This window comes from Rhinoraja longicauda, chromosome 11 (genome assembly GCF_053455715.1).
Source record: "Rhinoraja longicauda isolate Sanriku21f chromosome 11, sRhiLon1.1, whole genome shotgun sequence".
NCBI lineage: Eukaryota > Metazoa > Chordata > Chondrichthyes > Rajiformes > Arhynchobatidae > Rhinoraja > Rhinoraja longicauda.
In genome coordinates, this window is record NC_135963.1 from 21,176,680 (window position 1) to 21,194,257 (window position 17,578).

A 17,578-nucleotide genomic window follows, 5' to 3' on the forward strand; every position below is an offset into this window, starting at 1 on the left:
TATATGCTGCCAGGCAACAATGGCAGCAGTTTGTCTTTAACCTTCAAGAGTATAAACTAGGTCGCTAAATCAAAGGAACGTGCCAGCATTCAGACATTGATGTGTATGATGAAGAAAGGTCTCGACCCAAAACGTAACCAATCCAACCCCTTCACGAATGCTGCCTGACCCGCTGAGTTACTCCAGCACTTTGGGTTTTGTTCAAGATTCCAGCATGTGCAATTCATATTATCTACATTTATAATCTACATTCTAGATGTAAATGATTCCGGTGCAATAATGAACGAAAATTAGATTTTCCGATTTGGACATAGTAATTTATAAATCATTTTATGCTTAGCTTAATGCTTTAATTATTTTAAGTGCTTTCATACAGCAGGTTTCTAATATCTTTTTCAAACTTTTATTTTTTAAATTTATTTACGTTAATTTAGTTTGAAAATTTATCTGAATGTCAGGCATTTGAATACTATCAAAATCCATAACAGCTTTGATCGAAGACCAAGATTGACCCCCAATTTTGAAGTCTGTTCATCTTCACGGGGAATTTGAGCAGAGCCACTGCTTCCCACGGCCTCATGTCAGATTGTGGAAGACTTGGATAACAGTGGCGACCAAGTAGCAATTACAGTGACAGTTCTGTCATTCAACAGTAAATGAAAAAAAAACTATAAGTTAGAAATCTGAAATAATAGAAGCAGAAAATGCCAGGAACACTCAGCAGGTCAGGTAGCATCTATAGAAATAGATGTCAAACAGATGCCTGAAACATTAACAGTTTCTTTTCCTGCAGATACTGAGTGCTCTCAGCAATTGCTTATTTCAGATCTGCCATTTAGCCCATCAAACATGCTGCTTTGGCACATTGGATATAATCTACCTCATCATGCCCACGACATTTAGCTCTTTAGTTGTAAGCGCTGACAAATATGTTCTGCCAGGCATGTTCAAATCATACCAATTTGCCGTTACATCGACCTAAGATGCATTGTACATGGTCAAATTCCCACAGATACTTACCATAAATATACATGATAGCAATACACATAATACAGGAAATCACCACAAGTGAAAAGCTGGCTGCATAGTTATCCATGAGAAGGAGCCAGTAAATGCCAGCCTATGAAAGAAAGACAAAACAATAACCATCATTTTTTGGCTTAACATATCCATTTGGAAAGTTAGTGTTCAACATTTTTCCACTCTCAAGTAATTATGAAAAGGGGCTTTGCGTGGGGACCAGTGTTTGTTTAGCAGTTGTAAATACCTTTTTTTCTTCTGTCCCTGCCATTGACAATAGACAATAGGTGCAGAAGTAGGCCGTTTGGCCCATCGAGCCAGCACCACCATTCATGGCTGATCATTCACAATCAGTTTCTGCCTTCTCCCCATGCCCCCTGACTCCATTATCTTTAAGAGCTCTATCTAGCTCTCTCTTGAAAGCATCCAGAGAATTTGCCTCCACTGCCTTCTGAGGCAGAGAATTCCACTAATTGCTTAGCTAGTGGATGCAGAGCAAACATTGTATGGATCTGGGTCACTTAAGAAAGGACTGATAATGAAAGTGGATAATGAAGCTCAGTTTGAGTCAAAGTTCAGGGAGGAAATCAGGACATTGGGGGTCAGAAACAAAATTGGGTTTATGAATTGGAGGCGATGTGCTGGCTGTTGGGAATTGGTAACATTATTGGCCCAAGTCATTGGGAGAACCTGAAAAAACACCCGTGCAATGATTGATGTGAGTGGAATGTATAAGAGGTGAAAAGGTAAAGTTGCCCTAGGTTCCTCAGTATCCTTGCATTAATCTGCTAATTGACAGAACAGGTAACCTGTCTCTCCTTTAACCTGTGCAGAAGAAAATATTGTAGGTGCTTTGAAAGTCGATTACTGGAGAGAATGGATGAATGAGTTGTTGGAAATAGCACCAAACTATATCACACATCATTTGACATTACTCTGCACTCAAAGTGGCTTCTGCCCACAGGTAAGTTACACAAGTGTGTTGCAGTTTGAAGAACACTACCTTACATAACTGGCACATTACATTTAAGATTATGTGGGGTATTTTGATACTTAGATATGTTATGTCTCTCTAGTTATTCAAATCAATTGTTAAAATTCTTCAAATCATTTTACAATTTCATTTTGTATTTCAATGGCAAAGTAATTTGACACATATTCTTGATACAAAGCCCTAAGGATAACCAAAGCACTCCTGAAACATTAAGCATGGGGTACAGATCTATGCTATCACCTGATTTATTTTGTATGTTATAATTATGATAATTAATAGTCGGCGGCATGGTGGCGCAGCGGTAGAGTTGCTGCCTTACAGCACTTACAGGTTCGATCCCGACTACGGGTGCTGTGTGTACGGAGTTTGTACGTTCTCCCCGTGACCGTGTGGGTTTTCTCCGAGATCTTTGATTTCCTCCCACACTCCAAAAACGTACAGGTATGTAGGTTAATTGGCTTGGTGTATGTGTAATTGTCTCTAGTGTGTGTAGTAGAAACATAGAAACATCGGCCCTTCGAGCCTGCACCGCCATTCAATATGATCATGGCTGATCATCCAGCTCAGTAATCTGTACCTGCCTTCTCTCCATATCCCCTGATCCCTTTAGCCATAGTGTTAGTATATGGGGATCGTTGGTCGGCGTGGACTCGGTGGGCCAAAGGGCCTGTTTCCGCGCTGTATCTCTAAACTAAACTAAACTAAACTACTAATAGGGTAAAGAGATTCGTAGAAACTTGACTAAAATCTTAGTAAGTCTTAAAAAAAATAAACTGGATTAATTATAATCAATTTGGGGGTATTATAAATAAAACTATATCTGAAATTATTTACTGTTATATATAAAATATGCTTGCCATGAATGTACTGCTAACTTTCTGAAGCTTTACTGGGATTAAAGTTGCCCTTCAATATAAATCATCAGAAGATTTCATTTGTTTTGTTCAAAGAATTTTAAAAAAACATGTGCATTCCTTGTAGTCTTACTTGTGTAGTTAGTGAGATACCCAGAAGAAAGCCAATAATGGCAACTCCCAGAGTGACAATGGACTTTCGTCTTCGAATCCAGTCACTGCCAATTTCATCAACGACAGCAGTGACCAATGTTTCCAGCAGACAGAACTGGGGAAGCAACAAGAAGCATTAGTCTTTACTACACAATATTTACTACACCCATCACTACTACACCCAAGGTGCTGTGACACTGTTGGGTGAACACTGTATTCCAAATGAATTGTACACATTTTACAATGGATATCCATTGGAAATTATGTACAATCGCCAACAAATATTATGGTGTTCCCAGGAATCCTGAGGGAAACAATTCACTCCAAATAAAATTCCTGGGACAAATCCATCAAGCTTCTACAGTTTCTATTTCTAATGCGAATTTGGGCCCAAGTACTGTTATTCTGTATAAATCATAGTTTAAGAATTTGCTTGGTGTTGCTCCAGGAAAGAAGCCCCATCATGTTTTGAAGTAATGGAGATGAATCGGAAGCAGCGAAGAGGAATTTAACGAGTGAAAACCACTTTAAATGGTGGTTTCCTACAAAGATGGAATAATACCACGACCTGGCCTGCAAACAGTATTGCATGAATTAGTGTATTATACTGTGGCATTTAGCATAAATGTCAAAAGTAATATGATATTTTGTAATAAATAATGCAAAATACTAGGTACGGCACAATATAATATGTAATACTATAGTATAAAATATATTATACTGGATAAATAATACTAATAGCTGAAATTTTAGCTTATAACATATTATATCTAATATATATTTAGAATCATAACGTCTTTTGGTCTAGTATTCTTTGCAAACACATAGAATCATATAGCACAGGATACCATTCAGCCCACTGCATCTGTGCCAGCTCTTTAAAAGAGCTCGGTTCCTGCTCCCCATTTTCTAGTAAAGTATTTCCCTGCAAGTATTTCACCAAATCTCTTTTGAAATTTGTTATTGGTTATGTTTCCACCACTCTTTCAGATATTGCATTTTGATCATACCACCTTACTGCATGAAAGTATTTTTTTAAAATCTTGTCGTTCCTTTGCCAATTACCTTAGCTCTTTGTTCTCCAGATATCAACCAGAGTTCCACTGGAAACAGTTTCTCCTTATTTATTTATTAAAACCCTCCACCATTATGAATGCCTTTAATAAATCTCGCCTTAACTATCACTGCTCTTAGTTGAACAACCATTGTTTCTCTTGTCTCTTTGAGGTCCAGCCAAGCCTGTACTCTCGGCTCTTTGAGGTCCAGCAATGCCTGTACTATTCTAGTCAATATAAGGTACTCAGTAATGGATGCAAGTGGTCTCAACTGTCTCACTTTATATGGGGGGGGGGGGGGGGGAGGGAGGGGTGGTGGGTGGTTGGGGAGATGCAGTTAATTCCTCAGTACTAGCTGCAGGATGCCAATGTGTACCAAAGTGTACCTGTCAAATGATCAAAATGATCAAAAAGAAACTATTCATTCCAACACAGTTAGACTCAAAAAGCTGGAGTAACTCAGCGGGACAGGCAGCATCTCTGGAGAGAAGGAATGGGTGACGTTTTGGGTCGAGACCCTTCTTCAGACTTTCCTTCCTACTCATTCCAACAGAGATCCTGTTTAAAGGTGGGATTATACTGTAAATGACATTGATGAGATCTTAATGATGTTGATTTTGATTCACCCCAGGCATCGCATTAATAGTAGTAGAAGTTTTGTCCTCTCTGGGCGTGTTTAGATTTTGTATGTAATAAAAGTGACCTTGCTGACTGGGCTGGCAGCCTGTCCTGCACAGCCATGGAGAATCTTTCACAAAAGCGCGGTTTGTTGTACATGCTCGGGTACACAATCTCCACAGAAGCAAAGTACCAGGCTAATGAGAAAAAAAAGCGAAATAAAAAAATATTTTTATAAAGATAGGGCAGATTTTTTTTTATACCGCCTTCATCATATAAATACCAGCATAATGCCAATATTTATACATTTCATGAATCCAATGGATGCAACTTCCTTGTCACGTGTTACTTGGTTGGTCTGTATAAATATCGTATTGTAGCTAGATCTTAAAAAAAACAAGAAACTGGGTGAAATTTTCTGTCATTGTAATATGTTGCCCGTGCTGTCAATGCTGAGATATTCATTTTTGCTCCTTCATATTCAAGTATTCAAGAATTCTTGTGTTACATTCAGGGGTAAATGGCTGATAAAATGTCCTATAATTTTAATGCACAATTTTTGTTTGGACATTTAATGTTCATCCGGCAGACATAAGCAGGTGCAGCTTTGTTTCTAAACCAACTGGATCTCAGTGTTTCTAGGAACATCAGATACAAGCAAGTAAAATTAGTCAATAAGGTTATTAAAAAAAAGGAAATAACATTAAACCCAAATTAGCCCATGGGGCACAGTGATGTTGGTGACATTCTTCACTGCCAATACTTGTGTTCCAGTGTAAGAATTCAATTTTCCACTTCAGCCAACACATTGGGCTTTGACAATCCAGTTGGCAATGGAAATTTTTGTCACATTTATCTTGTTTTACTTCAATGTAGAAGTCGGAAGACAGTGCTGTGACCATCACATCACCAATTTAGAATTATGGATGATAGAATAATGGATGACATAGATATGTCATCCATTATATTAATGCAGTAAGCATTAGCTTACTGGAATGAATTGGGGGTTTTTTCTCTGTGATGCCAAATTGATAAGTTCTAACAATTTTTATACCTGACCAATTCTAAATTTATCTTAAAACATTTTAGTATGAGGCATGGAACATTATTTAGAAATGGCATGTTCTTTGACATTATTTACAATTACATGTAGCATCGTAAATAAGGATGTGAAATTGAATCATAGATTCCAGATAAAGCGGTGAGATCTTATCTTTGATATCTTGATGTTACAAATCAATCTTATTTCACATTCAAACAGAGGAAAATCATTGAATTTTTTGTTGGAAAATTAATTGCATTTTCAATTAAAAACGAAAGGCAGCATGGCACTTTGAACGCTTTCCTCAAGGTGTTTTGTCGGACATCTTTTGTCATAAATCTGCTGATTTATCATTCTTAGTAAGGATTGCTTTTGAAAGGGGAATAATGAAAATATCTCTCACCTGTGTACCCAAACCTAGCAGAATCAACATGAAGAAAAAGAGAAGGGACCAGAAGGGTGAGATTGGCAACAAAGTCAGAGCCTCTGGGTAAGCCACAAAGGCCAGTCCAGGACCATGATCTGCTACTTGTGAGACGTCGACTCCCAGGTGTGCAGCCATAAATCCAAGAATGGAGAAGATGACAAACCCAGCGTAAATACTGGTTGCGCAGTTGGTGATACTGATAATGATGCTGTCCCTGTAACAGATGGAGGAATGACAGTCACAATGACGGTGAAATTACAGGTCGCTGGTTAAAGAATTAAAGAGCTAAAACTGCCCTAGTTCAAACCCCATTATTTCCCCTTTAGACGCATGCAACACCCCCCCAACCCCCCAGAATATACCATTGTTTTGGAGCTATTGGGAGGTCTCTTTGAACTCCATGAAAGACTCAACTTTTGTTCTCCCCTTAAAAGGCAAGTTATGATCTGAGGTCAAGGTCAAAGGCGTTATGATCAGAGGGGTCAAGGTTAAAAGGGGTTTCCCCTGAATCAAAAATTCTCACTCCAGCTTCTCAGTCAAGACTGAGGATTTATTTGGTGATTGGTTACTGTGAACAGAGGTGCATATGATCCTCATGCACCTGATAGGTGGAGTCCAAGTTAGCTAGCCGCCAAAGGAAACACAACACATGTTTTTTTTTTCTCTCTGTGTCCCTTGTAACCAGATAAGTGCCCTGACTCAATGTGAACACTTGATTTGTTGGGGATACTTGGGGCAGGAGGACGGAAAGGGTCCTGCCTGAAACCACGAAGATAAATACTTGTGCATTATTTAAATGCAATGAATACTGATTTAAAAAAAAAAGCAGTTTGGGGACACAAAATAAGAATATAGATGGGTGCTCTTCCTCTTCAAAGATTAACTGATTTACATTGGAGTAATGTTGCTATACAGCTCTCTACAGCAATGCAATGACTCAAAATGAACTACAGCAAAGGAGTGGACAGTGCTCATCTGTATTTATATATCAGTAGTTGTCCCTTATTCAGAGGTTGGACTCAATTGGGTGGCATGACAAGAGGTTGGCATGAACACTGCCAGAAACCTAGAAGCCTTCTATGCAATAAGTCACGAATAAAAAGTAGGGAAAAAGAATTCCATTTTTTAAGAATGTTCCCAAACCTGTAGCAGTTATTGTGGAACTTGTTGTAGGAAGCCATGGTAATCAGGCCACCCCAAGCACATCCCAGGGAGTAGAAGATTTGGGAAGCAGCATCTCCCCACACCTGGAATAAAATGCAATTTGAATCAATGATAACATTTCTCAGCTTTTAATGTTAAAGATAGAACTTAACCGAAAGTTAAGTAACTAGCAGGATTGTGATTGCCTGCGTTTTCCTCACAACCTGTTTTGTACGAATGGTAAAGACTAGTACTCTGACAATGTTACTTTGCAATCACAGCGAGGAGAAGCAATTTTATTCACTTCCCTTTGTTTTATCCCTTCTGGTTTCATCAATTACTACTAACCGTGGGCACATTCTGGACCTTGTCTGCTCCACTGGACTAAATCTACATCACCTCTCTGGCTCCGAACCCACCCTCTCTGATCACTTAGTCATCATCATGTCCGTCAACATTCCCACTCCAGCTCCAAGGCAAAAACGCAAAATCAACTTCCGTAAGCTGAACTCTGTTTCACCTACCTCGCTCTCATCCTCCCTCTCTGAAATAATGTCCGCCTCTCCCTTCGTTGACCTCCACAGCCCCTCTGACCTCACTGATTACTACAACCACACTCTCTCCTCCTGCCTCGACCAGCTTGCACCTATAAAAACCAAAACAGTTTCCTTCACCCACTCTGCTCCCTGGTTTACCCCCGAACTCCGCATGATGAAAACTCATGCCCGCCAACTTGAAAGACTCCGCAACAAAACAGGTCTCACAATTCACTCCCAAGCCTACAAAGACCACCTGCAGCACTACAAAGATGCCCTCTCCCGCGCCCACTCCACCTACTACTCTCAAATAATTCACTCTGGCTCCGGAAACCCAAAAGCACTCTTCTCTACAATAAACAAACTCCTCAGCCCCCTGGACACCATCTCCCAATCATTCACAGTTGACAAATGCACCACTTTCCTTTCATTCTTCCAAAGCAAAATAGACAGCATCTACAGCACCTTAACCACCAACGCACCTGCTCCCCCTCAAACCACCTGCCCCCCCTTATCCTGTCAGCCCCTGCCTCAGTTCTCCCCAGTCTCCACCACCGACCTCTCTGACCTCTTCACAGGAATAAAAACTGCCACCTGCTCTCTGGACCCCATCCCCTCCAGCTTTGTCAAGGCCTGCCTTCCTGCTCTCTCTCCACTTATCACTGCAACAATAAACTCCTCCCTGTCCACTGGCATCGTCCCGCCATCCCTCAAAATCGCTGCTGTCACCCCCATTCTGAAAAAACCTGGTCTCAACCCTGACACCCCAAACAACTTCAGACCAATCTCCAACCTACCATTTCTGTCCAAAGTTTTGGAACGTGCTGCAGCTTCCCAACTCAAATACCACCTCTCTACCAATAACCTGTATGAAACTTTCCAATCCGGATTCCGCTCCAACCACTGTACTGAAACTGCGCTCCTCAAAATCACAAACGACCTTTTCCTCTCCTCCCACGCTGGCAACCTCAACATCCTCATCCTACTTGACCTCAGCGCCGCCTTTGACACCATAAATCACTCCATTCTCCTCACCCGACTTGAAACCTCCTTTAACATCACCGGCACAGTCCTATCCTGGTTCAAATCTTACCTCTCTGACAGGCACCAGTTCATCTCCATTAACAACTGTAAATCCCCCACCGCTCCCCTCCCCCAAGGTGTCCCCCAAGGTTCAGTCCTTGGCCCCCTCCTCTTCATCCTCTACCTGTTCCCCCTTGGTCAATTAATCCGCCGTCATGGTCTCAACTTCCACTGCTTCGCCGATGATATCCAGCTCCTCATCTCCACCAAGTCAATCTCCACCACCACACACTCTACACTGACAAACTGCATCTCTGAAATAAAATCTTGGCTTCAATCAAATTTCCTCAAACTCAACTGCAACAAATCTGAAATCATCATCATTGGTCCAAAAACGCTCACCAAATCCACCCAAAACTTCATCCTCAATATTGATGGTCTCCCAGTATCCACCTCCCCTCACATCCGGAATCTTGGAATCATCTTTGATCAAACCCTCTCCTTCGACAAACACATCAAACACATCACAAAGACAACCTTCTTCCAGCTCAAAAACATTGCCCGTCTCCGTCCATCCCTCTCCTTCACAGCTGCAGAAACCCTCATCTACGCCTTCATCACCTCCCGTCTGGACTACTGCAACAGCCTCCTCTATGGCTCACCCTCAAAAATCATCAGTAAACTTCAATACATTCAAAACTCCGCTGCCCGTCTACTCACCCACTCCCCGATCCGTGACCATATCACCCCCGTCCTTTACAAACTCCACTGGCTCCCCATCCCCCAGAGAATCCAATACAAAATCCTCCTCATGACCTACAAAGCCCTCCATAACCTGGCCCCATCCTACCTGACTGACCTCCTCCACAGGCACACTCCCACCTGCACCCTCCGCTCTGCTGCTGCCAATTTCCTGTTCCCCCCCCCCATCCGGACCAAACTCAGATCCTGGGGGGACAGGGCTTTCTCCATCGCTGCTCCCACCCTATGGAACTCACTACCCCAAACCGTCAGAGACTCCTCCTCACTCACCACATTCAAAATATCACTGAAATCTCACCTCTTCAGCACTGCCTTCAACCACTGAAGGTCACCTCACCTTCTGTCTCCTTTCTCTGTTCGTTTACTTATTTATCTATTTATTCACTTCTCTATGTTCTAGAAATCCCTGTAAAGCGTCTTTGAGTGTTTGAAAAGCGCTATATAAATGTAATGCATTATTATTATTATTATTATTGTGTAAGAAGGAACTGCAGATGCTGGTTTAAACCGAAGATAGACACAAAAAGCTGAAGTAACTCAGCATCTCTGGAGAGAAGGAATGGGTGACGTTTTGGGTCGAGACCCTTCTTCAGCCATTGCCAGAATACCAGGCTGGAACTTAGTTTCGTTTATTTTATTTTAGAGATACAGCACGGAAACAGGCTCACCGAGTCCAGCGATCCCTGCATATTAACACTAACCTACGCACACACACACACACACACTAGGGACCATGACCGTGTGGGTTTTCTCTGGGGATCGCTAGTCGGCGCTTCATGTTCACTTCATGAATGTCTATTTGTAGTGGTTTGTAGTTGGTCATTTAGTAATTTGTAACAGTGTCCAAATTGGCTCATTTTCTAGTAGCAGGAAGGAAGAAGCAAAAATGTGGACACAGATTTGTTTGATGTCCAATTGTACATCCAGTGTGGTCTTGACAAACTCATTGTGGTCCATTTTATGTAGCTGAATATTTCACTCATTATCTTGCCAGGTCCACTCTGAAAAAAAAAATCCCTTATCCCTGAATGGTTACAGCATAACCCATAAAATCCATGCTAGATATATGTAGAAGCAATCCAGCTGCAGTCTATCCACATTACTACGAACCTCTCTATAACGCATTTCAGGTATCGTGGATGTAGCGTCCCACAGCAACCAGACACCACTGTCTCTTTAAGAACAGTCTGCTAGTTACATTGCAAGAGGCCATTGAAATTGACAAGCAATTGCTTCATCAAAGGTATCACAAAATGCTGGAGTAACTCAGCAGGTCAGGCAGCATCTAGGAGAGAAGGAATGGGTGACGTTTTAGGTCGAGACCCTTCTTCAGACTGATGTCAGGGGGGGCGGGACAAAGAAAGGATATAGGTGGAGACAGGAAGACAGTGGGAGAACTGGGAAGGGGAGGGGAAGAGAGGGACAGAGGAATTATCTAAAGTTAGAGAAGTCAATCTTCATACCGCTGGGCTGTAAGCTGCCCAAGCGAAATATGAGGTGCTGTTCCTCCAATTTCCGGTGGGCCTCACTACGACACTGGAGGAGGCCCATGACAGAAAGGTCAGACCGGGAGTGGGAGGGGGAGTTGAAGTGCTCAGCCACCGGGAGATCAGGTTGGTTAAGGCGGACTGAGCGAAGGTGTTGAACGAAACGATCGCCGAGCCTGCGTTTGGTATCGCCGATATAGAGAAGTTGACATCTGGAACAGCGGATACAATAGATAAGGTTGCAGGAGGTGCAGGTGAACCTCTGTCTCACCTGGAATGACTGTTTGGGTCCTTGGATGGAGTCAAGAGGGGAGGTAAAGGGACAGGTGTTGCATGTCCTGCGGTTGCAGGGGAAGGTGCCTGGGGAGGGGGTGGTTTGGGTAGGAAGGGTTGAGTGGACCAGGGAGTTACGGAGGGAACGGTCTCTGCGGAATGCAGAAAGGGGAGGAGATGGGAAGATGTGGCCAGTGGTGGAAATTGCTCGATCAACACTTGTGCAATGATATTCTCTTAAACAATGTAACAAACAGTCTTTAGTATTTTTAGCTTGCAGTAACAAAAATACATTTTAGCTGTTAAAAAGAACTTTGTATTTGAAAACAACTTGTTGTTTCACGGAGTGACCGCTAGGTGGTTGGAGCAAATCCCTTACTTGGTTATAGTGGACAATCAGCAATAATGGGCACCATTACTCCCCTCTCTGAGGTCTGTTGTAATGAGGGTTATCTGTAATTCCAGCCCCACATCCCCTCCCCACAACACCACAAAGTTTTCCTTAAAGGCACCTCAATGAGTTCCTTTTTGATCACCTCTCAAGGCATTAATGACTCACCTTTGCATCCAAAATCTTGTCCCATTGAGGCGTGAGATAATACATGATGCCATTTGCAGCTCCTTTCAGCGTGATCCCGCGGATAAACAGAATAGTCAGCACAACATAAGGAAATGTTGCTGTGAAGTACACCACCTGCAAGAATAACACACCTGGTCATTGCCAGCAGGCATCAGTATCGCTGGTGACTGCTACCTAACCCAATCGCAGGAGGGAGAGATAGATCAGCCATGATTGAACAGTAGACGATGGGCCGAATGGCCTAAATCTGCTCCTATCACCTATGACCTTATGACCTTATCCGGCAGATTCCTTAACTTAGAATGCAGAGTAATAGAAAAATATAGAATCAGAAAATTCAAGTTAAACGAGGGTTTTGCCATTTATATAGATAGAGCTGAGTGCACTAGTGTCCCTTTTGTTGAAAGGGAAGCCGATTTGTTTTAAAATACAAAACTGGAGACAGAAATCTTTTAATGGTAAGATTATTTTACAAAACCATAGTTGAACAAGGCAGAACTCATAAACTGTCAACAGCCAGTTGGAAACCAGTCCCTTTATCCATTTAGAGTATAGTGCAGAATGCTCAGATGAATAACATAGTTTCCATTAAGATATTGAAGCTGACTCCCTGTGGAATGTCATGAAATTATGCACAACAGGACAGCCAGGAAAACTGGATGAAGTTTAAGGAGAAGGAGCCTCGCCTCAGATGGAATTAATATGGTCAGACGATTAACATCTGTCAGGCTAGAGCAGGATAGAGTGAGTCAACCTTTTAGGAAGGAGATGAGGAGACATTTGTTTAGTCAGAGGGTGGTGAATTTGTGGAATTCTGCGCCACAGAAGGCTGTGAGGCCAAGTCAGTGAATAGAAGGCAGAGATAGATAAATGTTTGATTAGTACAAGTGACAGGTTATGGGGAGAAGGCAGGAGAATGGGGTTAGGAGGGAAAGATAGATCAACCATGATTGAATGGTAGAGTAGACTTGATGGGCCAAATGGCCTAATTCTACTCCTATCACTAATGACCTTATGACCTTATAACCTGTTGAATAAAGCTTCTGAATTGAGAACTAAGTCATTAAGTCTACTCTGAAAAGTGTCTGCCTTTTGCAAAACTGTCCAAATTTAAAAAAGACAAAACTGACTATTTTCTCCATTGAAAACCCTCACTGTTAATTAAGGATTCAACTAAGCAATTGGGAAGAAAATTGCCTTACCAACTACTAACATTTGCAAGAAAGTTTCTTAGCTGTTAAGAAGCCTTCGTGACAATTTGTCCTCACCCCTGCGTCAACTCCTTTAAATTTTCACCCCAATATCTTAATGGTCAATTGAATCTTAGATTGTAGGTTATGATAACTAGTGACCTTCCCAATGTATATAGTCTGCAATTCAACTGATGGAAAATTATAAGGATTTATAAGGACAGCAAATCTGAATGCTCCCGTTTCATACATGAGATGAGAGAACAGCTTGCATCTCCCTGAAGCCTCAGATTAATCCAGTTTATTATGCAGCGGTTCCTAAATGAAATTACTGGTCATAACACTGATGGTATTGAGTGAATACTTGATGTGTTTTGGTGATAATGTAAGGGTTGCACAGTGCCCACAGTGAAGTTCCTAACAGATTGGACATGGTTTTGTGCAAATTACAGACAATAGACAATAGACGCATGAGTAGGTCATTCGCTATTATGCGAGCATCACTGTTAAGGCAAATATTTATTGCCTATTCCCTATTCTTAATGAGAAATAGGAAGTTGTTGGTCAACCACATTCTTGAATTGCTCCCAATTCTTCTTGTGCAGGTACTCCCACAATATTGCTCAGCTGTAAACTCCAGGATTTGTACCCAAAGCATATGAAGGAATGGTGATACATTTCAAAATCAGGACTCTATGTGAATTAGAGGTGACACTGTAGGTGCTGGAGTCCCCATTCCCTTGCTATTGCCTTATAATACATTTGTGGATACATTTTTTTTCATATTGTAAAATTACTTTGCGTGTTGATCAAAACAATGTCAGTCCCAATAATATCCAAGGAATCCACTGACAACAATTTATAATCTTCAAGTACTCGCGTTTACTCTCTGTATTTTACTCTTCTCTGTCAGATTATTGATCTTACAGGTTAAGGAAGAAAAGTTCAAGATGTAAGATGAGGACATATCCTCTGTTTTTCTGGATGCATTGTTTGGAAGATGATTTAGATGGTAGCTATATTTTGTCAGTTGGTACCTGCTTTTGAATTCTTTATGGTGGATTTGTACAGGTTCAGAGATTACCTGATCTGCCGGCTGCTACACCTTGACAGTCCGCCTGGACCTACCTGATCTCTCGGTTGCTAAACACTTTAATTATCCTTCCCATTCCCACACTGACCTGTCTGCCCTAGGCCTCCTCCATTGTCAGAATGAGGCTAACCGCTAATTGGAGGAACAGCATCTCATATTTCGCTTGGACAGCTTACAATCCAGTGGTATAGGAATTGATTTCTCTAACTTCAAGTAACCCCTGCATTCCCTCTCTCTCCATCAACCCCCCCACCCAAGTCGCACCAGCTTCTCTTTCTCATCCAACAAACAGTTAACAATGGCCTGTTTCCTTTATCATCATTACTTTTTTTGCATATCTTTCATTCATTGTTCTGTATCTCTTTACATCATCGTCTATATCTCTCGTTTCCCTTTCCCGTGACTTTCAGTCTGAAGAAGGGTCTCGACCCGAAACGTCACCCATTCCTTCTCTCCAGAGATTCTGCCTGTCCCGCTGAGTTATTCTGGCTTTTTGTGTCTATCCAAGGTTTTACATACAATCTCTTTAACAGAATGGAACTGAGGCCAGTGGGGGAGGCCAGTGTGGCTATAGTTCTGGGAAGCCTCGGCATCTGTCTCTGTCTCTCCTAGGCAATTGTCCTTCCTTTTTAAAGGAACACATAAAACCTCTGCCCTTCCTCCAAAGCTCTTAACGGTGAGAGGGACAAAGATAGGAAAAATGTATGGGGCGCCTTCTTTTTTCACACGGTGGGTGGTGGGTGCCTGGAACTCGCTGCCAGGGGTAGTGATGGAGGCAGACACGAGAGTGGCATTTACGACACCTTTGGATGGGCACATGGATATGCAGGGAATGGAGGGATATGGCTCAATTCAGGCAGATGAGATTAGTTTACCTTGGCATCGTGTTCAGTGCAGACATGGTGGGCTGAAGGGCCTGTTCCCATGCTGTATTTTTCTATGTTCTACATTCTATGTTTTAGTCCTTAGTTCTACCCACCCATTCCAGGCCATTTATTCATTGCATCCATAGTTGATTTTTTTTGCCAATTACAGAACGTGGTACTTACTTTTCCTGAAGACTTGACCCCTTTAAAGAGGCACAGAAAGACCACAAACCAGGCCACAGCAAGGCATCCCAGCAAAGGTGTACGGACCTCCCCAAAATTTCCAATGCCATCCGAGATCTTCAGTACATGAAAACTGTCAACAAATATGGCAATAGTCAGCATCAATCTCAGGGCCAAATATTGCATTCACTTCCAACACACTAACGTTTTGATGCTTACGGTGGTCTCAGCATCAACAGAACAACTGGTATTTTTGAAAGAAAAACAAACATTCTCTCAAATATCCAAACAAGAAGCAAATACTTCCAGCTTTATTATCCCTTAAAATATAGTCTTAGCTATAAATGAGCAAAATTCTTTAACAATTCATGTGATAAGACCGAAGCGTAATTTCTACCACAGAAGAAAATTATATTCCACATCGGCTTGATGGTGAGTATATATTTATTAATCACCAGTATCATTAAAAAGAGACATTTTAAAAAATGGCCATTGGGTAGTTTGGCCACATAGGTACATCTTGACAGTGGTCAAAATATCTCATATCTCATCTGTTTGGGTAGCTTACTACATTATAAACATTGAATTCTCCAAATGTAAGTAATATCTCTTCCTACCTCCTCCCCTCCCTTTTTCTTGTCCATCTCTCACCACAGCACTCACACATTTATCTCACCATCTGCCGCCCACCTCACTCCAACCCCCCCCCCCCCCCCCCCAGCACTACCCTGCCCCTTGAACGCTCATCTCCCATCACCAGATCCCCCATTTTCCTTTTAACCCCCTCATGCCCCTCCTCTCAATCTCTTGCCATCCATATTCCTCCCTCTGGCTTTACATTTCACTCCTCTATTTCTCTCCTTGTACCCTTTGTCTCCTTTTCACGTCTAGTCTGTCACCTATTCCATGCATCTGCCAATCAACGCTCCCCTCAATTGTATCCACCTAGAACTTGCCAGGCTTTGCTCTGCCCCTACCTCTCCTTTCCAGCTTTGTCCCCCTACTGCTGTCAGTCTGTAGGAGGGTCCCAACCCAAACCATTATCTATTCTCTCTACAGAGCTGCATGGCCCGCTGAGTTCGCCTGCACCTTGTGTTTGCGCTCAAGATTTCAGCATCTGCAGTTCCTTGTGTCTCCAGTAGTCAAAATATGATGGAAACTGCCTATTCTGAGAAATGATGGAGGTGGGGTTCCAAGCCCAGACTTACAATTAAACAAGACGAGGCTCCACATCAATCACCTACACTTTGTCTGCATGATGCAAAAAAGTTTGAAGCTTGGAAGAACTCTCTATATGCTATCATATTCCAGTGAACAATCCCAGATTCTTGACTAGTACAGGTGTCAGATGTTATGGGGAGAAGACAGGAGAATGGGGTTAGGAGGGAGAGATAGATCAGCCATGATTGAATGACAGAGTAGACTCGATGGGCCAAATGGCCTAATTCAACTCCTATCACTTATGACCTTATGAACAACTCATTGTCCAAGTTGCTCCTTGACAGATGAGTTTAGGATGGATTTTTCAAAAATCAAGAGGACAGGATGTTTAGCTTTGAGCCTATTGCCAATGCTGTGAAGGTTTGAAATTCATCCTTATGTGCTATTAATATATAATGCGAAGAGTATCAGCTATCAATTCCGCTGACTCCTGCAATGACTTTGAAAGGTAGGAAGTCTAAAGTAACTGATAGCAGATATCAAGAACTGGTAATCAAAGACAGATTGTTCCAAAGTCTCTAAATTATGAATATTAATTTCATAGTTATCAACATTAACCTTTAAATCCAAATATTTTACAATTTGTAGTATGATTATTTACTCTGTGTTTTGGTCCATACATTTATGATAATAAAGAAGACTCTCTGAAGTCCTGTATTCTGACACTGATTTCTGAATGGATATCAGTAAACAACATCTAATCTAATCAGACAGTTGTTAAAACCAATCCAGGCTTACGGAGTTGAATGATTAATGGCAGAGAAATGCATCAGTTGGACAATAGCTTCCTCCGTTCTAGTGGTAGAAAAAAAGCTCCTTAAAAATACCTTCTATTTCTTCCTGCTGCTGACAGAAAGCTATTTCTAGCAGCAATCCATTAGGAACATTTCTTTCCTGTGCCTTCAATTAACATTGACGTTGAAACATTATTCTGTTTAACGTATCAGCTACAGATCCCTTTCCAATTGTTCTTTCAGGTTAGAATGATTTCATTGTTGTTATTCCTTGTCTCAATGCTTTTTAGATATTTCTGGTCACAGAGGAGGCATCTTTACTTA

The 17,578-nt window shown here is 41.7% G+C and overlaps 1 protein-coding gene across 7 annotated transcripts in view; it reads right to left on the reverse strand.

Annotated features, from left to right (window-relative positions):
* The window catches only part of slc6a9 (solute carrier family 6 member 9), a 210,944-nt gene that overhangs the window by 12,151 nt on the left and 181,215 nt on the right, over positions 1–17,578 (reverse strand). For all 7 annotated transcript variants that reach the window (XM_078408429.1, XM_078408430.1, XM_078408433.1 and 4 more), the window contains 6 exons: positions 15,300–15,432; positions 11,947–12,081; positions 7,307–7,410; positions 6,140–6,377; positions 3,002–3,136; positions 1,021–1,120 (listed from right to left, as the gene is read on the reverse strand). In XM_078408429.1, coding sequence (XP_078264555.1) covers positions 1,021–1,120; positions 3,002–3,136; positions 6,140–6,377; positions 7,307–7,410; positions 11,947–12,081; positions 15,300–15,432 — 845 coding nt within the window. The remainder of the gene's footprint in view (positions 1–1,020; positions 1,121–3,001; positions 3,137–6,139; positions 6,378–7,306; positions 7,411–11,946; positions 12,082–15,299; positions 15,433–17,578) is intronic.